This window comes from Triplophysa dalaica, chromosome 25, assembly GCF_015846415.1.
Source record: "Triplophysa dalaica isolate WHDGS20190420 chromosome 25, ASM1584641v1, whole genome shotgun sequence".
Lineage (NCBI taxonomy): Eukaryota > Metazoa > Chordata > Actinopteri > Cypriniformes > Nemacheilidae > Triplophysa > Triplophysa dalaica.
In genome coordinates this window covers 13817493-13839705 of record NC_079566.1, presented here as the reverse complement: position 1 = coordinate 13839705, position 22213 = coordinate 13817493, and the positions used below count along the sequence as shown (strand labels likewise).

At 38.4% G+C, this 22213-nt stretch overlaps 2 protein-coding genes across 3 annotated transcripts in view; one reads left to right on the top strand and one right to left on the bottom strand.

The window, feature by feature from the left end:
* The window catches only part of col22a1 (collagen, type XXII, alpha 1), a 42212-nt gene extending 24711 nt beyond the window's left edge, over nt 1-17501 (top strand). Inside the window, exons 23-65 of the mRNA XM_056741370.1 lie at nt 19-72; nt 2058-2111; nt 2434-2487; nt 2582-2626; nt 2733-2786; nt 2937-2990; nt 3312-3356; nt 3442-3504; nt 3604-3657; nt 3929-3970; nt 4126-4158; nt 4314-4367; nt 6023-6076; nt 6534-6587; nt 6679-6732; nt 6993-7046; nt 7486-7590; nt 8841-8885; nt 9217-9294; nt 9524-9559; nt 9658-9711; nt 9969-10013; nt 10135-10170; nt 10336-10449; nt 10599-10652; nt 11188-11241; nt 11408-11461; nt 11538-11591; nt 11781-11834; nt 11947-12000; nt 12116-12169; nt 12446-12490; nt 12596-12649; nt 12741-12794; nt 12881-12934; nt 13152-13223; nt 13322-13357; nt 13887-13931; nt 14021-14200; nt 14279-14345; nt 14473-14655; nt 14773-14850; nt 14936-17501. Of these exons, the coding sequence (XP_056597348.1) occupies nt 19-72; nt 2058-2111; nt 2434-2487; nt 2582-2626; nt 2733-2786; nt 2937-2990; nt 3312-3356; nt 3442-3504; nt 3604-3657; nt 3929-3970; nt 4126-4158; nt 4314-4367; nt 6023-6076; nt 6534-6587; nt 6679-6732; nt 6993-7046; nt 7486-7590; nt 8841-8885; nt 9217-9294; nt 9524-9559; nt 9658-9711; nt 9969-10013; nt 10135-10170; nt 10336-10449; nt 10599-10652; nt 11188-11241; nt 11408-11461; nt 11538-11591; nt 11781-11834; nt 11947-12000; nt 12116-12169; nt 12446-12490; nt 12596-12649; nt 12741-12794; nt 12881-12934; nt 13152-13223; nt 13322-13357; nt 13887-13931; nt 14021-14200; nt 14279-14345; nt 14473-14655; nt 14773-14850; nt 14936-15129 (2775 nt within the window). The 3' untranslated portion in view covers nt 15130-17501. The remainder of the gene's footprint in view (nt 1-18; nt 73-2057; nt 2112-2433; nt 2488-2581; nt 2627-2732; nt 2787-2936; nt 2991-3311; nt 3357-3441; nt 3505-3603; nt 3658-3928; nt 3971-4125; nt 4159-4313; nt 4368-6022; nt 6077-6533; nt 6588-6678; nt 6733-6992; nt 7047-7485; nt 7591-8840; nt 8886-9216; nt 9295-9523; nt 9560-9657; nt 9712-9968; nt 10014-10134; nt 10171-10335; nt 10450-10598; nt 10653-11187; nt 11242-11407; nt 11462-11537; nt 11592-11780; nt 11835-11946; nt 12001-12115; nt 12170-12445; nt 12491-12595; nt 12650-12740; nt 12795-12880; nt 12935-13151; nt 13224-13321; nt 13358-13886; nt 13932-14020; nt 14201-14278; nt 14346-14472; nt 14656-14772; nt 14851-14935) is intronic.
* Nucleotides 17502-17735: 234 nt separating this feature from the next.
* LOC130415677 (collagen alpha-1(IX) chain-like) overlaps nt 17736-22213 on the bottom strand; it is a 28138-nt gene continuing 23660 nt past the window's right edge. For both annotated transcript variants that reach the window (XM_056741540.1, XM_056741541.1), the window contains 7 exons: nt 21718-21762; nt 21593-21625; nt 21315-21461; nt 21189-21243; nt 20915-21109; nt 18492-18569; nt 17736-18388 (listed from right to left, as the gene is read on the bottom strand). In XM_056741540.1, the coding sequence (XP_056597518.1) occupies nt 18189-18388; nt 18492-18569; nt 20915-21109; nt 21189-21243; nt 21315-21461; nt 21593-21625; nt 21718-21762 (753 nt within the window). In that variant the 3' untranslated portion in view covers nt 17736-18188. The remainder of the gene's footprint in view (nt 18389-18491; nt 18570-20914; nt 21110-21188; nt 21244-21314; nt 21462-21592; nt 21626-21717; nt 21763-22213) is intronic.

Sequence of the window (22213 nt, the reverse complement as noted above, 5' to 3'; positions counted from 1 at the left end):
GTTTGTTTTATCTCGCAGGGTCCAGCCGGACCCCAAGGTTTGCCCGGAGTGTCTGGCGAGAACGGACAAAGGGTAAAGCCTTTCTTTTTCAATTGTAAAACTTTCGCCAGGGAATCTTTAATGGAGATGTTCTAGAACGTAATCCATGGTTACCATAGCGACAGAAAACTGCATATATCAGTGCAGTCTGGGCATCATTTGGTGTTTTTAAGTGTACCGTGGGGTCGAATTAAAGTGAGGATCTCACTAAAACAAAAGAAAGGGAATATTCAAAGCCAGATACTTAAAGATGACTGCATCATTAAATAGTTTTCACACTCCTCTGTGATCAGTCTTGTTTACAAAACAACATAACATAAAACACTCCAAATTATAAAAAGGAAAATAAACACGCACGCACAACGTTTTTGTAGATTACAAGATTAGTTATTATTAGCCTTGAGTGATTTTGAAATGGTGTGATTTCTGTATGATGATCAACATCCTGCTAACGTTCATGTTACATTGGAGCAAAGAAAAATCCAGGTTTAGGAGAGGAGGACGGAAGGATAAAGTATGATCGTTTTTGGGTGAAGTGTTGTAGATGTTCCAAAACTCAATTTATTAACTCTTGGGGAGTTGGAAAATTGGATGAACCACTCCCAATGAACCATATATGGTTTGAAACCTTCCTTTATAAATTACGTGAATGTAGTTTACTCTGTGCTCTCACTAAACTGTGCTCTTTGAAAACGCATTCTTTGCGTAATGCATGTGTTATATGCAATATGCAATATGGTTTTTATTGATAATTTCATAATTTTTAAAGGAGATTTACGTTGCATAAATTTAATTGTTTAAAAAATAAAAAATTTGGATAATTTTATGATATTATGATTTGGCGATATAGTAATAGGAAAGCAAAAATAAGTTAACCTTTTTTTATTTATATCATAAAAACGATTCACATGCAAACCTCTTTTTGTTCTTTTTCAGTTTGTTAGAACCTTTTTTCTTTTATTTATTTTTTCATATATTGTTCTGTTATGTTTTTTCTTATACATGGTGCTTTCAATGAAATAAGGCTTTCCAAATCATCCAGCAAAGTGAGATCAGCCATGACACTATAACTACATTTCAAATGATTTCACATCTGTCTTTTGTAGCTTCTCACACAAATTGTACAATTGTCTAGCTTGAACTATGAATTCACTGAGTATTTGGACATCGGAAACACAAGCTGGTACTTTCTTTTTGTACTATCACTGTTTCTGCGTAAGCATGCTCAGAGGTGTCCTTTTATATATGCACAATTCTACGTAAATGTACAAGTTTTATTTCCTGTATATTCATATTAATTATCATTTATATTGAAACGAATATAGAACATGTTCCCTAATGAATTTTTAAGAAATGTTCTCTGAAACAGCAGATATACTATAAAGCATATGTTATTCCCAGTGATGTCCATGTGAGGGCGCTGTACTTCTGTATTTCCATTGGCTGTTGTTGATATTAGGGCAGAGGTATACATTAAGCTCAAGTAATTTTTTGTAATATCTGTGCTTTTACTTTAGAAAAATATAACTTCATTACATTGCAAAGTATCTGTCAAACTTTTTACTCCTGTACATTTCACAAATCAATGTTGTGTTTTTTACATTTTAATGTGTACAAGCTCAAATGTAGGATTTTTACTTTTAAAAGTAGGAAAGTGCAGGATTTTTTATGTACGTAAATTCTGTGTTAAATATCATTATTTATCTTTAATATTATTTTTATGTAATGAATGATAAAAGACAAGTGATAACAGAAATGATGACTGATCTATACCATTTTACAACTTTGGTGTTGTGAGACCACTGAAGAGTAAAACCACAAACTAGGCAACAAAATTCTGCACTAAAATATTAACAAATGTAGTTAACTAAACCTGACACAGGCAAAGTATACATCTTGAAAAAGCACTATATGTTCCTTATCATTTCCTACATTATTAAACAAGTGTATATTATTGTTTGTGGTAGAACTTACTTGAAGATATTAATTTGATAATCCAGAATGACGTTTTTCTTTAGGGTAAGAAAGGAGAGGATGGTTTGGCAGGAGTCGATGGGCTTCCTGGAGCACCTGTAAGTACAACTCACTTCACCACTCATAATTCATAATCAAACACAACATACATACACTCATTTGATCTATTCAAACACAGCAGAACAATCTGCAATTCAGTCACAATTTACAAGAAAGAAATGTTTGTTTGCCGGTTCAGGTGTGTTTATTTAGATTTGGGGATAAACTTGATGGAGCAAGCCGTCAGATTTAAAGTAATGTTAGGGACCTCTAGTGTTGGACTAAATATAATGCATTTAAAAAATCTCTTTTACATTTTAAGACTTTTATTTGTAACCCATTTAAAATGGTAAATGTTTTAAATGTTTTGTTTTGTTTCAGGGACCTCAGGGGCCTTCTGGACCTCCTGGCAGCCCGGGACAAGCAGGGTCTGCCGTGAGTTTACACAGACTAGCTTTTAAAAAGTGATTTATTAATGTCTGAAAGATTGTGCAAATTGAAATGGAGAAGTAATGTTTTGTTCTGACAGGGCTTACCTGGAGAAACTGGAAAGGCAGGGAAACCAGGAGAACCAGTAAGTACATGTGGTTTTACAATGAGATCTCAAACTTACTACATACTTGAATATGGTGCCATACATTTAATAGTAATGAAAATAATAAAACATTAAACATTTTTAGGGCCTTCCAGGAAGTGATGGATTAGATGGCATCCCTGGAACTGATGGCGATAGGGTAAGAGCTCTTTTAATAAAGGAAACTTTGGTTCTTTGATGGCAGAACTTCACCATTGTACACCAGTATGAGGACCAGATGTGATTTTGAACGCCACGTGTGTGTTATCGTAGGGAAGTTTGTTTTAACTTGTGTATTATTTCTGTTTAGGGACAAAGAGGAGAACCTGGACAGGATGGTTTACTGGGCAAACCCGGACCGAAGGTAATAGGGTGGTTTGGCTTAAGATCTGAAAGCTTATTTATTAAAAATAAACGTTAATACGTGCACAACATATAGATACTCTAGTCTGTACATATACACACATACAATTCCTGCACAGTTTTATACATTAGGTCCTCGGCCAGCCAGCTAAAGTCACATTTTCTTCAAAAACGTAGATATAGCATCATCTTTAAGATGGAAATGTATTTAATTTACTGAATCGATTCTGTACAGAATGTAAACATGTAGTTCTGTGATATTTTTGATGTTTAAAACAAACACTGGGTTTGGGCCACCGGTGCTTTTTTCTGTTTATCTCAGGGAGATGAAGGTCCTCCAGGACCACAAGGACCTGCAAGTGAACGGGTGAGTAAAGTGAAACCTAAACAGATCTTGACAAAGTCTTTACAAAAAGTAAATAAACATTTTCTTTATTTGTTTTTTGTCTCAGGGAGAGCCAGGTGTAGCCGGCCAAGCAGGCCCAATGGGACCCAAAGGAGAGAGAGGAGGCCAGGTAAGTCCTGTTGAGTAGTGCACGAGTCAGATAAGATAACAAAATCAACAAATATAGATTATTAGAGCAAGAAAATCCACTCTTAAATCTCTGTTATAGGGAGAAAGAGGAAGAGATGGACCAACTGGGTCTAATGGAGAAAAAGGAGACAAGGTGGGAAAACGAAGCAAAAACGATTTTCTGTAACTAGTCAAAACTTCACACACAAAATTTTGCTACTTGTATTTTCAACTTGAAATGTTGTTCTTTAAGTAATGTATCAGATATTAGATGTTAGATACAAGCAAACAGATGTGTCACATCACAAGATCTTCCATGTGTCAGCACTTGTCTGATTTTCAAAGATGAATCCGTCGTTGATGCTTTCCTGAGGCCATGAAGTCTTTAGGGATTATTATAATAACCTTTTCTTTCTTTAAAACAGGGTGACATTGGGCCCAGAGGACCACCGGGAGCTCCAGGAAATGTGAGTGCAGCTGATCATAGATGTCAACATATCAGTATTTTATACATATAAAAAGATCAAGGTGTTTCTTTTTTTTAATTCCTTAATATAATGATTCAGATGAACGTGATAAACTCACTTTTACTGAGTCTTTGATGTGTTTGTATTTAATCGAGGTGGCCGATGTGATTCCTGAACCGGGTGAACCGGTGAGTCAAAAGTTTTGCTTCTGTCCATTGTATCATTGCCCAGCTGAAAATCCCAACGAAAGATTTGAGACGCCTCCACAATATAGCGCTCAACAACTTTCTGATACAATATCATCATTCAACTTGAACAAACAATCTCCTCCATTTCCCTATAGGGCAGACCCGGGGAAAGGGGAGAGAAAGGAGACCAAGGAAAACCGGGCGAGATGGTAAGTCTTCAATGTGCATATCCGGACAGTTCATTCTGTATGTCATGAAGAAATTCCTGCAGGTTTTATTACACACCACAAGGAGGCAGTAGTGGACGTCTTGTCTTGTGTTTTGTCTTGTACTTCAGAAGTGACTTAGGCCGTTTCTCAATTCAGAGAACGCAAAGAACTGACTTGAGTTCTCGTGGAGGCAGGTCTTGTGACTTCTGGGACTTCAAGCGGGTTCCGTACGCACACGAGGCTGCTTTTCATGCATCCTTGATGTCGGGAACACATTTGGGTACTTTCATGCGTTCTCTGTTATTGAGTATTGGAACAGACTTCCACGGTTACTGATGACGTAGAGCGAGGACACAAATCCACTGAAGAACGCATATTGTGTAATGTTATGTAACGGTCAGCGTTCCATTCACAATTTAAATGAACACATGTCAAGGTATATCCCCGGTAAACCAGAAGTCACCCAAAGGACCCAACACACTTTATCACAGTAGGGCTTCATTCAACATTGAGTGAAGACGCAATAACAAACTTCAAGGTCACGGCATAATGATTCTAGGTAGCTGTCTGAAATATTACACTGCAGACGATGACAAAACTGTGATCTACAGCAAATGAATGTTTGCTCTTTCACTCTCTCTCTCTCATTTGTTAAAAACAGTCTGGAGACACGTAGTGATGCATCATTTACACAAACACAGACAAGCTTATTACGATGATGTATCTACTCGCACCTGAGAAATGAGAAATGTGTGTTAAATTACTGCGGTTCTCAGTGGCCGGCCAAACACCATCACTTCTGTCAGAGGCGGCTGAGTAGAATATTAACAGAGATGCAGCTATATGTGATGGGTTTTATCAGGAGATTTTATAGCTGCTGAACCATAGAGGAACAAACTAAGAGTCCAGTCCCGGGATGCTGACTGTAATGTGGATTTGATCTTTGGTGGGCGTTATAACTTTTTTGTTACTTACCTTTAATAGGTGAAGTATTTTCTGCACATGACACATAATGTAATTGAATATACACACAACGCCACAGTACAAATTAAGAGACCATTTAGAAAAATAATTTTCATAATAATTCATAATAAGTTGTTCTGAATTTACTATTTACTAATTTTACATCAATTACCGCAAAGAAAACAAGTTCATATTCACTTTCAAGCAATACAACAGTCATATCTGTACATGTATTTATAGAAAGTTTAAAAGTCATTTTTATGTGATAATCTTTATCAAAGTTTTCATGTGTCTTGTCTCGTGTCAGTCTTCACATTACTTTTTGTCAATCCCAAGGTTTGATTTTGTCGAAATTCAACAAACACTGGACTGGAATGACCACAATACATCTACAAATGATGATTAAATCAATGGTCTCCTATTTCTTTACGCAGCTGTATATACATTCTACTGGTTAAAAGTTTAAAGAGTCAAATGTTTCTCATTTTCTTAAATGGTTTTGATCCGAAGGTGCATGCTTAAATGTCTGATATTCATTTCCTATATACAAAAATCAAGCAAAATAAACTTTTTTTCATGAAGTAAATTTGAGATTTTTGAGAGGCATCTCAGAAAAAAAGCAATTGATAAAATGTCAAAAAATATAACAAGTTTTATTTAGGAAACAGTCTTTAAATCTCTGATATTTTCAGGGTCAAAGAGGGCTTCCTGGAGAGCAAGGATTCACAGGACCGCCAGGACCTTTGGTAAACCACATACATGTATCTTCTCTGTGCTACACTTTAAACTTTACTGGCATGGGATATCAGCATTTTTTTTTTCTTTTTCAATGAAACAGACATCCCTACAGTAGTAACAATAGTTCTCAAGGTCCTCCAATGATCAGCTGATGGATGTTAGTTTAAATCAGCTTCTCTGACATCAGGCACCACTGCTTCGGGGTCCAGATGTTCTGCCATAAGCAAACAACAAAAAATGTCATATACGCTCACACGTTTTGTGAAACTAAACCACAACCTTTTAACGAAATGCCAGATGGCCAGAAAGCGATTTAATTTATATTGAAATATTGATGTGCCTGGAGTACACCGGAAGTTTATAAATATGCTTGAATTTCGACTAAAAGCGTAAAATATAATGTATGTACCGTTATCTGTACCGTTATTGTGCACACAAGCGTTTGATCTCTTTCTTCTTGCTCAGGGGCCTAAAGGTGAAGGAGGTGATAAAGGAGAACCCGGAAGAAATGGAGACCCAGTGAGTTCTTCACCTGTTGATAAATGTTTTCTTATCGTTGTTTTGTAGATCTTTCTCATTGGCACTTCTTTATTTGTCACTGTCCTTGTAGGGTCCACCAGGATTGACAGGCCCTCAGGGTCCCTCTGGGCTGCCAGGCAATGTGGTACAACTCTTTGTATTTGCATAAATGACTTTTTTTCTCGGTCCAAAAGGTTTATTACTTTTCAAGTACCGTGCAATTTAAATTATGGTCAATATGTCCCATTTCGTTCTATATTGACATGGGGAAGTATAAAGTATTATTTTATGCACCTGGATCATTCCCTTCTTAATCATATAAGTGCTCATAAAAATGGTTTGATGGATTCACAAAAGGCAACACTGTAAAGTGAAGATGTTAGTTAATCATGGCATGTTTTCCAGGGCATTCCAGGCAGTATTGGTCCACCTGGTATTGCTGGACAGAGAGGGGCGAAGGTGAGATAATTACACTCATTGAAGACAATCCGGTTTATTAAAGGAATCGTCCACTTTCAACAGAACAAGCGTTTCGCTATATGAGACCCTTATTCATGGTCTGGTATGATTTAAAGCCTTTGAAGCTGCACTGAAACTCATTTGTCCTTCAACCGTTTGGAGTCCATTGAAGTGCACTATATGGAGAAAAATCCTGGAATGTCTTCATCAAAAACCTTTATTTCATTTCGACTAAAGAAAAAAATACATTTACGTCTTGGATGACGACAGGGGTGAGTAAAGGATCATGAAAATGGATGTTGGAAGTGGAAGATTCCTTTAAGGGACTGAAACTGATTTTGCTTTTTTGAAAACATTTTATAGTTCATCTCTTCCATTTCCTTATACTGGGGCTCATAGATATATTCTTATTGGCATTGTAATATCTTTATCTCAACAGGGTGAAGGAGGCAAAGACGGCCCCCCTGGACCACATGGTCCAATCGGTGCACCCGGTTTAAGAGGAGAAATTGGTTTACCAGGAAAGAGCAAAGAAGGACCGAAGGTAAAACATTCATCCTATAATTCATCACTATGATGAAGACAATTATTATTTAAAATCAGTGTCGTTCACATCCAAAATTGTCCATTTTCTGTCTGAACAGAATTCTAGTCACCATTTCGGTGGTATTTTTTTTATAAGTTTAATTTAATTTAAAAGAAAACTGTGTTTAGGATGCCCTTACATAATCCCTGATGTTTGAATAACTAGCATTAAAAATAAATATTTATTTTGTGCTTTTTTTACAGTTTCCCGCAATCTTAGTGTAAAATGAAGTTAAACGTTTAATAATGGTCACATTGCGTGCACATATTGTGCCGTGGAGAAGTGTTAATGTTGTTTACGCTAAATTTTCATTATATTGTGCTGATTGTGGTTAAAAGCCCTGAAACATGTGGAGAATGAAAGCAGCTCACATTAACTTAATGAGTCAGTGGGCCGATGGCTGCAGGTGTGATGGAGAACTGTGTTTGTTTTAGCACTAGAGTATTATACAGCTGAATTATGTTTCCACACATACACACACGCATGTCCTAGCTCATTGTAGAGGATGCTTGCTGTAGGCCCAGAGTAACTCACTGTTGTCTACTTTAAAAGATTATTTATTTTTCTTTGGTACTTTATATATTGTTGTTTTAAAATAATTACATGCAACTTTAAGGTAATGTTGAATCACTTTCAAAATGAAGTTCTTCCAAAAAGAACATAAAAATTATTTAGACCACCATAGAAAGTGGCATCAGGTCAAGTACATTTTTTCTCTTTTTTTAAAGCCTTTTTTTACAATTGGTTAAACATGTCAGCATATTATAAAAACAGATTATAATGTTTTTACTGCTTTTTAATTGTTTTCCAGCCAAAAAGCATTTTTATGAATTTAGAGCAGTACATTTTATTATGAAAAAGTAACATTTCTTGATGTTGAACAAATATCGTAATTAAAATTTTCGTAAAATATGTTGTAAAAATAAAATTTAGTTATGTAGTTTGTTTGAGTGAGCTATAAGTATACTTTTTTAAATAAAAATAATAAAGTATACTTTCATCTCATATGTCCTTCTTAGGAAAATGCAGTTGCAGAATTGTTTTCACAGTAAAGCACTTAAAAAAGTACATAAAATAATTTAAAATAGCATGAAAGTTCAGTTGTTTGAATTTGAGTCTTAGAGAGAAGAAATGACAGAAGGATCAAACGAATGAGAGAAATGGAGAAAGTATCAGCACAACAGTAATTGATGCTTCTCTAATGATAGGGTGACACGGGACCTCCGGGTCCAGCTGGACCTCCAGGACTGAAGGTAATAAAGGAAAGCTCTTTTCTGTTTTATTTTAAATTCTCTTGTAAAAAAATCCCTGTCTTTCATCAGCATTATCTGCTGTCTCTGGGCGATTTTTAGATATAAGCAGGTGTGTGTTCCCCACGGGCGAAACGCTGAATAGCTGCATTTTATTTATGTGATGGTTTTAAAGAAATTTCAGACCGCCATAAAAGCGCAAAAGTTTTCCAGAAAAAGTGCCAGATGTGTATTCGCCTGCCTGTTTTCATGTCTACATCAGTAGGAACTGCATCATAAAATGGATTTCAGTGTGTCTTGGCATGGTTAAATTCTACTTGATGCATTTTTAAAGGGTTTGCCCGGTCCATCGGGAATGCAGGGGATGCCTGGAGCCAGAGGACCACCGGGAGAGGGGACCACCGGACCCCCAGTATGAAGAATTACACATGCTAACACTCATTATATAAGCAAAAATATAGAATTATTTCAATGAAATAAACTCCAAACCTACCTTAAGCAAAACATGATAAGACTGAAAGGTTTTTACTTGTACACCTGACATGTTTCATGTTGTGGTCTTCACAAATATAGAACAATGAGTGCACACACACTCACATTTGTTTATTTCAAAGCTGTTTTCAATTGCGTGTGTTTTTCAGGGTCCTCCTGGTTCTCCAGGGTCTACTGGAGCTGCGGTAACCAATATTTAAAAAAATCTGTATTAATATTACTATCAAGATGTGATGTACACTCACGATAAACCCTTAAGTGATATGCTGTCTTTCATATGTAGGGTTTGAGAGGACCTCCGGGGGTGACCGGACCACAGGGTCCCGCTGGACACAACGTAAGATTGAATGATATAGTGGCGTTTTTCTGCCTTTGGTTTATTGTTATTTTCTCCTGCGGCGCAAAAATTGGGTCAAATTTGTCCGTGAAACCTTTCACGAATACTCCAAATTCACTAACATAAGGACGAGGTCAAGAAAAAAATAATGTGTGTACGCACGTGTTGTGAATTAGGCGAAAAATCAAATCAATTATTAGTTATTGAGAGCGACTGTATGACTGATGTGCTTGTTTGTGTGGGGTTTTTTTCCACAGGGTTTGCCTGGAAGACCTGGAGAAAAAGGTACTCCTGGAGAACAGGTGAGTGACAGCTGTCAATCATTTGAATTTGGCTCCGATGACAGTCCGTTAAGTTTTCAGTGAGGTTTAAGATGTTTAAAAGTCTTTTTTAGATTTTCATGATTTCTTTTTACATTTTTAGGGAAAAGCTGCGGATCTTTCCGATTTAAACCTGAAGGTAACATCCGTCCATTTTTTATTCCATCTATTTATTCCTCCATCTTTCCTTCATCCGTCAATCACTCTTTCCTCCATCTAAATATCACTCCATCTGTCTCTCCATCCATCCATCAATCTCCCCATCATCTCTTCATTTATTTTAAACCGCTTCTCTCTCTTCCAGGACATATGTCGAGATTGTCCTCCAGGACCGGCTGGACCTCCGGGTATCCCTGGAGCCCTGGGAGAAAAAGGTCATACTGGACCACCTGGTAAAAACGGTCAAGACGGTTATCAGGTGAGACAACTCTTACAGTCAGTGATGCAGATATCGACTCTCACAGTCAACGGTTTAGAGATTTAATTTAAGTTCGAACAACAAAATATGTAACTGCTACATTTATGCTTATATAATTATCATTATATACATTTGACTGGTTTGTGTAGGGGCAACCTGGACCAACTGGACCTTCAGGACCGCCTGGTGCTGATGGAGCCAAGGTTACAAACACAGACAAACAGATCTTAAAAATATGTATTCTTGAGGACCTTTGTTACAGTGGTTCTCAAACTTTTTTGTTTTAAGGCCCCCTTTGTGTAGCGTGCATCAGTTTGCGGCCCCCCAATAACTGCTAATAATCCTAAACTTAGAATTTTAATTAAACCAAAAATATGTTCAGTAATACAATGATGTAACATCAACTCTTCTTATTTTTCTGATGTTTGATTGCACAAAATGTATTATAAATTTCTCTATTTTGTAAAATGTCACAAAATGGCTGGCCCCCTGGATCCATTTTGGGCCCCCCCGTGGGCCACCGCCCCCAGTTTGAGAACCACTGCTTTATCAAGTGTGACAATTCATATTAAGATACGCATATTTACTATACCATCAACCTGTATCTGGTATCAAAAGAGGATTTTTCTTAATCACACACACACATTTCAGTCCACTGACAAAAAATCAAAGGGCTCAAGCTGAACTCTTTGTGATCCACCTGACAGCTGTTTCACAATATCTTATGTCTCCTCATAGGGGGTCAAAGGTGACAGAGGTCCTGCAGGAGCCGGTGGAGATAAAGGAGAGAAGGTACAAAGACAATAATCATCTGAACATCGGGATCATTTATTTTGTGTGTACTCCACTTTATGTAGGTTCTGCCTATTTGGATGTTTTCATAAGAGCTGATGTCATGATGTCGTCCTTGCATCTTAATTGTGGGTCTGTGTGTTTTCATTCTGCTTGTTTTTCACAGGGTGCTCCAGGAACGTCTGGATATCCAGGGGCGGCGGGTGCTATGGGACCACCTGTGAGTATTCAAAGAATCACTTTCAACAACAGGCTTGTCGTTTTGTGTATCGCTTCACTTTTTGCTCTATTTCCAGGGTAATGATGGAAACCCAGGGCCTGTCGGACCACCGGGAGCACCTGGAGAAAAGGTCAGAACACAGATGTTACTAAATGTATTACTGACAGCAACCATTCAGAACTACTTAGCAACCGCATAGCAACGGCCAAAGCATCCTTGCAAAGCCGCGATGAGTTCTGCGAAGACATCACTACACACATTATTTTTCAATTTATTTATAACCTATAACTTATGAAAAAATGACTGTTTTTTTAACCAGGGTAAAGAGGGTCTAAAGGGAATTCAGGGACCGCCAGGACTTCCAGGTCTGATGGTGCGTAAATTAATTCCTTTTATTTAGCAATTTTTGGGCTGTGTTTAGAGACACGTACATGTAATAAGTCTGCAATGCTTTTGTTTTCTCTCTTTGCACATTATTGCTTAAGGGCATGATGGGTAAACCCGGAAAGGACGGCAGACCTGGAGAACAAGGAGAACCGGTATGAGCGTGATGTTTTCCTTCTGACATCACAAACTCCACACAAATACCAACAGCTGGACAATCTTGATTTGTTAGATAGTAGCAATAAAGCATGACAATAATCCTTCTCACAGGGCAAACAGGGCGAGCCAGGACCATCGGGTAGAGATGGACTTCGAGGAATGCCTGTGAGTGATGATCCCACCAATCACTCACTTGATCACTTTTGTTGTCCAAAAATCTATTTTTTAACGTATTCTTTTACTTTTAAATAACATGGTTTACGAATGCTTGATGTGTTTTTCAAGTATGGGTGTAATTTAAAATCTGAATGGTTGATAGGAGTGTTGGTCAGCGAGGGTGTTGCTCAGAGCCTTTTGTATATCGAAGTCACACCTGATTTCATTTTCATGTACATTTGTTTGGAAATAAGGTTTCACGTAGTTACTTTTGATCTCTTCCAGGGTTTCAAAGGTCATAGGGGAGAATCAGGATCTCCAGGGTCAAAGGTCAGTCAAGTACTTTTGAAATTCATTCCCATTGGCACTTTTAGAATCTCACCCGATAGATGCTCCATAAACACAAATGAAAACAGATGATGTCATTTATTATAGGGCGAGGACGGGAAGCAGGGTTCTCCTGGGCGTGAAGGTCCATCAGGAAAAGACGTAAGTCAACACAGTGTTCCGTTCACCTCTATGTCAGAGGTCACTGTACATCTGCACTGTGATGATTTTTTTTTTTCCTACCTTCGCTCAGGGTAACGCAGGACCACCGGGGCCGGAGGGCATGCTAGGACCACGAGGAGAACCGGTGTGAAAGTCTTTTATAAACAACACATTCAGAAACAACACAATGACTCAGAACACATGTGTGATTATTCTGGGTTGTCTTGATAGGGTCAACCGGGAATACAAGGGCCGGCAGGCAAACCTGGAGCTCAGGGCAATCTTGTAAGTAGAAGATGATGTTCCTCAGTGTCCACAAATCTGCATTTAGATCCATGGCCTGACATAGAATGACTGCCCTTTACCTACATATTTTGTAGCTAAATATTTCATGTGACTTCCCGTAAGCCATTCACTGTTTTTCAGTTTTCCAACACGGCTCTTAGACTTTCTAAAATATGTGGAGTTTGAATGACTCCAGCTTTTTTGTACCATGTTTTAGGGTCAACCAGGACACAAAGGTGAAGCGGGCAGCCCGGGACTACCTGGATTTTTAGGTCCTAAAGGGCCGTCGGTGAGTGGGATATTTATTTGGTGCATCTGAATGCTTGTGTATCAGTAGTATGAACTTGTACTTGTACAACAAACATCACTTTGCAATTTTCTCATCAGGGTCCGGCTGGTCCAATTGGCCCAGAGGGGAAACAAGTAAGTGCTTTACTCTTCGACTGTGCTCTACTTAGGGCTCTTTGATTTTGCTCTGCCTAGTGCTGTTAGACTGTGCCCTGTTTAGGGCTCTTTACTGTGTGCTGCTCTTTGACAGTAGTCTACCTAGCTTTCTGTGACTGTGCTCTACTTAAGGGGAATTTGACAGTGATCCACCTAGTACTTTTTGACTGTGCCCTACTGAGTGCTGTATGTCTGTGCGCTACCAAGTGCTGGTTGACTGCACCCTTCTCAGTTCTCTTTGACTGTGTTCCACCTAGTGCACTTTGACTGTGCCCTATAGTGCTGGTTGACTGTACTTTTTGTCTTCGGTATAGTGCGGTTCTCAAACTCATCTAACTTGTGATGTACTTTAAAAAATGAATGGTTCTCGTATCATGAAATCATGTGGCTTGTTTATAAAATATGTATACCTCAAAGCATAAAGTATTACTTTCGCCTGGCGGATGAAAAAATGTCCAACATTTTTTATAATTTTATTTGGCTTTTTTTAACCTTGTTTCTATTTAAGGGTATGCCGGGAAAAGCAGGGGACAGGGGCCAAAAAGGAGAAAAGGTAAAGAATTAATCAGATCTGTTTCCTGTGTACAACCTCATGTAGTAAATCACAATTTCACATCATCGTATTTGTTTTTTATTTTGCAGGGTGATAATGGAATAAAAGGTGACAAAGGACCCGTCGGCGATCCGGGCATCCCAGGTACATCGGGACCTCCAGGTAGGAAGGGTCACACGGGTATGATGGGTATGTCTGGACACCCGGGTGAAGTGGGTCTTACCGGGCCTCCTGGGACCCCAGGACAGCCGGGTCTTCCAGGACAAAGAGTGAGTTTGGATTCATGTTGGATTTAGTTATGTCACACTGATGATGTAAATAAACACTGACATCATTTTGACTTGAAGGGCGAGACGCCATCACTGGAACAACTGCGGAGACTCATTCAAGAGGAACTTTCCAAACAATTAGATGGTGAGTTTATATGATGCATTTGTGTGACTTTTAGTTTGTTTCTGACACAAAGTATGAAGATTAAAGCTTTTATAGTAATGTGAATCATTTCTTGAATTGTTTCATTTTTCGTTCATTTTCCTGACAGCTAAATTGGCCTACCTCATGGCTCAGATGCAGCCCTCGCATATAAAGAGCACGGCCGGGCGTCCCGGTCCACCTGGTCCCACAGGTAAAGACGGATCTCCCGGTCGACAGGGACCATCCGGAGAGCCTGGAATGCCTGGACAAAATGGAGCAGAAGGATCCAGAGGACCAGTGGGTCCCAAAGGTACCACAGTCTCCTTGTCCGGTTAATGCCAACTAAATCAGCTTGGTTTTACTGACCTGTGATGCTTACATTCAGTTTGTTCCCTCAAAGTCAAATCACCTCTTTTTCCTTTTTTAGGTGAACGAGGAACAAAAGGGGAGAAGGGAGAGGATGGAATTGGGCAAAGAGGAGAGACTGGTCCAAGTGGTCCCATTGGTAAGACCATAAGACCATGTGGTCATCAACACTTTGTTACCGTTTGTTAGATCAAAAATCAACATGTTGGCTATTTGTGTGACAGGTCCTCCAGGAATGCCGGGATATGGAAAAGACGGTCTTCCTGGAGCCGCAGGAGCTCAGGGAGAGCCCGGTAACCCTGGTCCTCACGGTCAGCCCGGACCATCTGGACCAACTGGGCAGTGCGACCCTTCACAGTGTGCCTACTACGCCAGCCTGGCATCACGACCTCACACCAAAAACGTCAAGGGGACTTAATATCCCCCTTAACGTGCTGGACTATAACATCTATTTATGAACTTGGACATTTATCCAAGACCCGTTTGGAGAGTCTGAGAGGTGTGTGAATGTGTGTGTGTGTGTGTGTGTGTGTGTAAATGAAGTATCACGCTAATAACCCTTTGTACACATCTTTAATAACCCTTGGCACTTTTAACCCTGGGTTAACACTTGTACTGTAATATTGAAAGTGTCAGCACTTAGACTTACTGTCGGCACTTTGTGTTTTTTGGGATTTAACCCCGAATTAGGAAGTGAATCTTGCCACAAAAGTATTTTTGTGGATGTACAGTATTGATCAGGTTAGCAATTCATTCTTGGGAAGGTTTCGAGGTTTTACTGTGGTAAACTCCAGTCTTACATTAAACCCAGGGTTAAGATTAGCCTTTGTTATGGGTTATTCTTTAAAAACATGCCCATCAGGGTTTTTCTTTTTAAATTGGCAAGAGTCCAGTGGCCTCGTTTATAAAACGTGCGTACACACAGATCTGATCGTAAAACATGCGTACGCAAAAATACACAACAACGTTCATATTTATAAAAACGGTCTTTGACGTGGAAAAGTGCTGCAGTTTTTTGGAAAAGTAAGTCATTCCTGCCGCTTGTATGTGATTTGTACCTTGACAGGTGCTCTTTCATACATCAATGACATTATTTTGACATCATTAAAAGACGGAGATCGTAAACTGTTAAGCTGCGCGCAATTTCACCATCACTTGCGATTTATAGATTTCACATCTGATAAAGGTGTACACACGTTTGCTTTGCGTACGCTCCTTCTATGAATCACAAGTACGCACTTTAAGAAATTATCGTAAAATCTAATTTAGGACATTTCCCCGTTTAATGAAGGAAAGTTTGTACATTTCACACTGTGATGTCATGATGACACGGTCTTGCTGACAGTATTCAGTGATGCCATTGGCCTGTAGTCCTATTGATATTATATTATAAGATGTTGGGAGGTTCTGTTGACTTCACTTATCAATAAGGATTGGAGACACGCATACGGTGTCCTTTCCTGCTTTTGTAATGTAGCTTCAAAGATTTTTATAAGATACATTAGTTTTTAGTCATGAATTATAATATACTGTTTTGATTAGTTCATTTCTATGCTTTTCTTCTTCGAAGAGGACTCAAAGGCTTGTGAATCAGCTGGTTTGTCATATAACACATATGAATGAATGATGAATTAACCCCAGAGAGGGTTGGGACTAGAGTAGTTCACATTTTTAGGGCATCACCTGATTCTTGGATCCTTCAGGACTTGAATCTAAATGGGTTAAAATTTTACATCAATTTGTCTGTTTAGCTGCAGCTTTCCTATTAACTTCCAGGAACTATTGAGAGGCTCCATATTCCGCCGTTGTTGTAAAAACTGTTCCATGTAGTCAACAGAGTCTCTCTCAACGGCTCTGGTTAACACAAGACATAACATTTGGGGTGTTGTGTCTCTTTAAACTCGAGTTTATGTTGATGGACAGTTTATTTCTTTGTTGTATCTGAAAGACCATCAAGTGCCTTTTTAAATTAAAACATTTTTGCACATCCTGTCATAAAAAGCCAGAAAAACCTGCCATTGCCATTTTCACTTTAAATCGTTGGTTCTTTGTCATTTTTCATATGGTGGAACACCCAAAAAAAATTATGAGCATGATGGAACATGCAGTACCATCAGAAATGTTTTAACGGCTCGATTTCTCATACAGTTCCAATTAAAGGCCTTGAGAGAGAAAAAGAGAGAGAGAGCAAGAGAGTGGGAGAGAGAACCTCATCAGTTCAGCGCAAGCAACGTGATACCAATAATATTTCAATATGAAAAGTTCAAGCTTCTGCCGACATTAATCTTTTCTTTGAGAATTTTTGTGATTTTATACTGTAAACTTCTGTTTTCTTTGATTTCTCACAGAGCTTTAGTACATTTATCATTATTGACATAAAATTATTCCCCATGATAGCGTGATTCTTATGTGCTTGTGTGCCCTAACTCGTCGCATTTAAGAAATGATGTTTTGATACCACGCAATGTATTTTGCCAAGCTCACCTTATTGCTATGCAAAGTTATGTAAATGTATGGTGCTTTATTTCAACGCAGGCCAAAGTCAAACGCATCGCTATCATTTTCACCTCCAACATATTTAAATATAGTTGAGTTTGTATTCACTTGTTAGATTGGCTTCTTTGAGCTGTTAATGAGCGACTGATTTTGTTTATGCATATTAGTTTGAGTTAAATTATTGTAATGAAGTTCAGGTGCAGGCAATGTAAATGAGTATAATTTATGCATGGTACACTGTACCTGTTATACTGGTTCTCTGGTGCTATTATTTAGCTTAATTTAGTTGATGTGTTAGTCAGGGCGGGAGGGTAAGTACATGTGTTAATAAAAAATCTATCTGGCCCGTTACTGGGTTGTACTTGTGAAGTTTTTGTCAGTCGCAGATTTGCAGATTTTTATAGACATGAAATGTATTCCAAAAGATAAATGCAAGATGTCTTGAAATCTGTCTGGTTGTCATGAGAAATGAAACGCAGATGTCATGGTGGGGAAATGATTTATTTTAAGATGCCCTGTTACACGAGGTTGGCGGTTTTAGCTTAATTTCTGGCACCATGACGAACATCAGTCTTTAAAAATCCCATTTTACGCAAAATGACATGCAAACATTGGAACGGTGACATTTTCTTTTCTACAAACTGATTCAACTTTGCTTCATTTGAAATTAATTTACAATGTCATTTCTATGTGTCCCAGGAATTCAAACATCGATTTCCAATCAATTTATTTCTTTGTTTTTCCTGAGGATTAAAATTGTAGACAAACACACCTTTCAAATTTTCTTCCCATCTAAACAAGTTTATGTACAAGGCACGATTATCATTTAAATTGCTTCATCCACCATCACATCAGCCATCTGTACGTCTCTCTATCTATACAACACTTTGATTTGTTTGTCACAGCACCATTTAAAGTGTCCTCAAGTTTACGGGAAATGGACTGTCTCTGTGTTCCCCATGATGAAGGTGTTTCTGTTCATTAGCCCTTGATGTTGACCGACTTTTTACCGCCAAGCATGTATAAAGGTTGAGGCGGCCTGTAGCAGTTTGAAGGATCGCAGAGGCCGGGAGCTCCCGGAGATCCTCTCGCCCCAGGGACACCTGATGTTCCAGGCACGCCGGCTTCTCCTCTAGCGCCATCGTTGCCATCCTTACCAAAGCCAGGCTTGCCAGCTGTTCCTGTTTAATTAAATATTTAATGTAGATAGGTTCAGATCTGAAAAAAATACTTGAATATCTTTTAACTTGAACTTATCTTTAACAGAGAGTTAAGGTTTTGTACCTTGACGTCCAGGTTCTCCCGGAATTCCTGGAACTCCGATTCCTTTGTCACCTTTATCACCTTTTTGTCCAGCATCACCTTCAGACACATAAACACAAGAGTTTACATACATAACTGGACACTGAAGACAGTAGCGCCCAAAAGTAATTTACAACTTTGGGAAACTGACATCTGATTCAAATACACACTGCTCAAAAGCTTAAGGGAACACATAAATGACATAATAAATATTCATGTAACAATTTTCACTTTTATAGATTGTTACATTTCTTGATTTCAATAAATTATGCAAAGGCCAAAGAAAGCCAAAAACATCAACATATTTATTTTAAGTTAAACGGTTTGTTCATAATGATCTAATATGTGATTTAAAGTGCCTCAGGGCCCAGTGCTTGGACCGCTGCTCTTTTCCATTCATATGACATGCCTAGGTTTCTGTTATTCGGAAACATGGCTTCTCCAATAACTGCATTTGTGGAATGATCGGCCCGCTGCTACAAGATCAGCAGATTCTATAGCCATCTTTAAGATTCGGCTGAAAACACATCTCTTCAGTCAACACCTGACCGATTATTTCTGACTTCTATTTCTTTTCTACTCTTTCTATTGTTAAACATATACAAAGCATACTGTGGTAGTCTATATGAGACCAGATTTTACTGTACTTGTCTTTATGTTGTTCCAATTGCTTCTATTTTTTAATTTCTATTGTTTATTTGTAAGTTGCTTTGGATAAAAGTGTCTGCTAGTGTAGTGTAGTTACCCCAAAATAAAAATTCATTCACTTACTCGCCCTCTTGTAATTTCAAACCTGTATGACAAAAGATATTTTGAAGAATGCTGGTAAACAAGCAATGGTGGCACCTATTGATTCTACTGTATAGACACAAAACCCATAAAGGTCAACAGGTGTTTCATAAATTTTTGCCCTGCAGGAGAAAGAAAGTCATACAGGTTTGAAATGACAAGAGGGCGATTAAAAGATGGCAGAATTTTCACTAATGGTAAACTATCTGTTAAAGTGTTCCCTTCAATTTTTTCTGAGCAGTATATTTTTAATGCTCTATTGAAAATATTCTATCTTGTGCTGTTGTTCTGGGAGTGTAAAGCAAAGTTGAGCTGTTAGCCGGATTTAAACAGGCTTGGCAAAACATGACCGTTACTGAGCCAAGAATCAACCATTCTATGTTCAATGTTTGCATTACATAGTTACATTACTGTGTGTGCATATTTTAAAACATTACATTGTAAAAAGTCCAACTTGACATTTTCTAGCGCTAATGTGTACCTTTGTTAAGGTTTAGTTAAGGTTTCATAAATGTAGCATTTGTGGCAATAATGTTTTCAACTGACGTTTGTGAATTTTAGGAAACTTTAGGATAGCCAATTGAAAGATGCCACAAATAAGCAGAAAATTTGAGTTGGAGAGGGGACTGATTTTTTTTACAGTGGGTGTATTATAAAAACATATTCCCTGATATGCTGTAGTTTAACCAAGTTGTTTTTTCCCGAAGGATCAGTTTAGAGCAAATACTGTGTTAACATTCCCCATAGACATCAGTTTTGGCCACTGCTATATAGACTCGTCCATTGAAGCTCTGGGTTTGAAAGCTGCTGGTTTTAGAAACTCTATAAGACATGAGTGTCTAGCAACCGTGAGAACATTTTTCTTCTGCTGTTGCATTTATAATATTCAATAAATGTTGCTGAATCCCCAGAGGTCTGGATGAAATAATTGGAGGTGCTGTTGGGAGTTTTATAATCGCTGGGTTACTGCCTCTCAATCTCTCTTTCACTAGAAAGCATATCTCTCTCTTCGGCTCGCTGGTAATGAACAACAACGTTCACAACACAAGTGTGATGCCAAAGTCTACAGAGACTGTTACCCTTGAACGACCGTGACACGGGAACCAATAGAAATCAATGTGTGATCTGCACGCCTGATGCTAAATTTAAATATAAAAGAAATATTTATAAGCAATGATTGCTGTTTTCTGTACATGTGTGTGATGTTAACGAAATTTACCATGTGTTCTAAACATAACATGACATTTTATGTAATTTTTACAGCACCTTTATATTTGTGGACCAAGAGCTTTGACTGGATTTATGATTTTGTTTATTGTGTTTGACTCGGGTGAGAAAATTGTTTAGTTTAAATAGTTATAAATACACGGCAAAAAATTGGGGTTATTTCAACGCAACGTTGGGTCAAAAATGGACAAACCAAACTGTTGGGCTATAAATTACCCTGCTGGGTGGATACAACCCTATTGATGGGTCAAATACAACCATATTCTGGATTAATTTAACCCAATGGTTGGGTTTGTCCATTTTTCACCCAACAATGGGTTCAAATAACATTCCAACATTTAGACATAGAGTGTAAATATGTGAGGATGATTTGAACACATCAGCTGTACCTTTGACTCCATGTGTTCCAGGAAGACCATGATATCCTGAAGGTCCCTTGGGTCCCATTAGTCCTCTGGGTCCAGCTACGCCTGCAGCCCCTGCTGGTCCTTCTGGTCCGGGTGGTCCCACGGGTCCTGGTGCCCCGGGGGCTGCGAGGGGAAGAGGCTTCTTTGCCAGTTCTTTCTTATAGGCATCTAGATGTTCTGTTAAGCACAATAAAGTGGCCATTTATAAAGATGGACAAATAGAATTGTTGACTATGTCGTAAAAACTGTGTCATACCTTCAACGACAGCTGAGCACATTTCACGAATCTTCTCGTCGCTCATCTTGGGACCCTTTTAAAAAGCCAAATGTAATCAGTAATAAACCCATTGCTCTCTAAATAAAAATAAAGTGATGTGCTCACAGGTAAGCCTCTGGGACCAGGGGGTCCAGTTAATCCTCTTTCCCCTTCCAGTCCATTGGCACCCTGGGGACCGGTCAGACCCTCGTGACCCGGCTGTCCAGGACGACCATGGGCACCTGTGGCGCCTCTCTGGCCTTTTTGTCCTTGCTTAAAACAAGAAATAAAAAAGAAAAGCAAATGTAGAACAAAGTCAGCTTAACTCCCTAAGGAAAATTGACGAGGATTTTTATGAACCTATAACTTTAAGACTCCCCGCGGAAGTGTGGTAAGAAACATACCTCTCCCTTGATTCCCGAGATACCAGTGGGCCCCTGTAAAGCATCATTAAACACCATCACACATCACATACTTCAATAGCATAATTAGAAGGTGTAACAGGTATGTTGCCATAAATATGGTGTACCTGTTCACCCTTCATGCCATGTTCTCCAGAAACACCTGGTTCTCCCTGTGTAGCGTCGAAAGAAAAATGTTAGAGTACAAAGTATTCATTTGGGAACCGCCAGACATGTTTTAGGGTCAATGAGTACGTGCATTTAAATAAAAACAATGTTATTCCCCCCCCAAAAAAACACTCTTTAGTAGGAAGGATAAATCTATTATTTCAGGCATCCTAAATTTGATTTATAAGCGTGCTGCTAACAAAGATTATTTTGTTCAATTGACTAGTTCTTGTGGACCAGTTATAGGTCATTTTTTCATTTAGTTCCCAAAATGCATTGCAGTATGAAATAATTGATTAAATGGATTGCTGTTTAAGTTGGTGTCATCACTGTCAGTATTTAGAGTTGATTTTAGTTGTTTATTTAATGTGTGAATAATGTAAGGTCTAACTGCATGATGAAGTATTGCTTTTAGTGCAAATGCATTCAACACAAATGCTTTGAACAATTACTTGA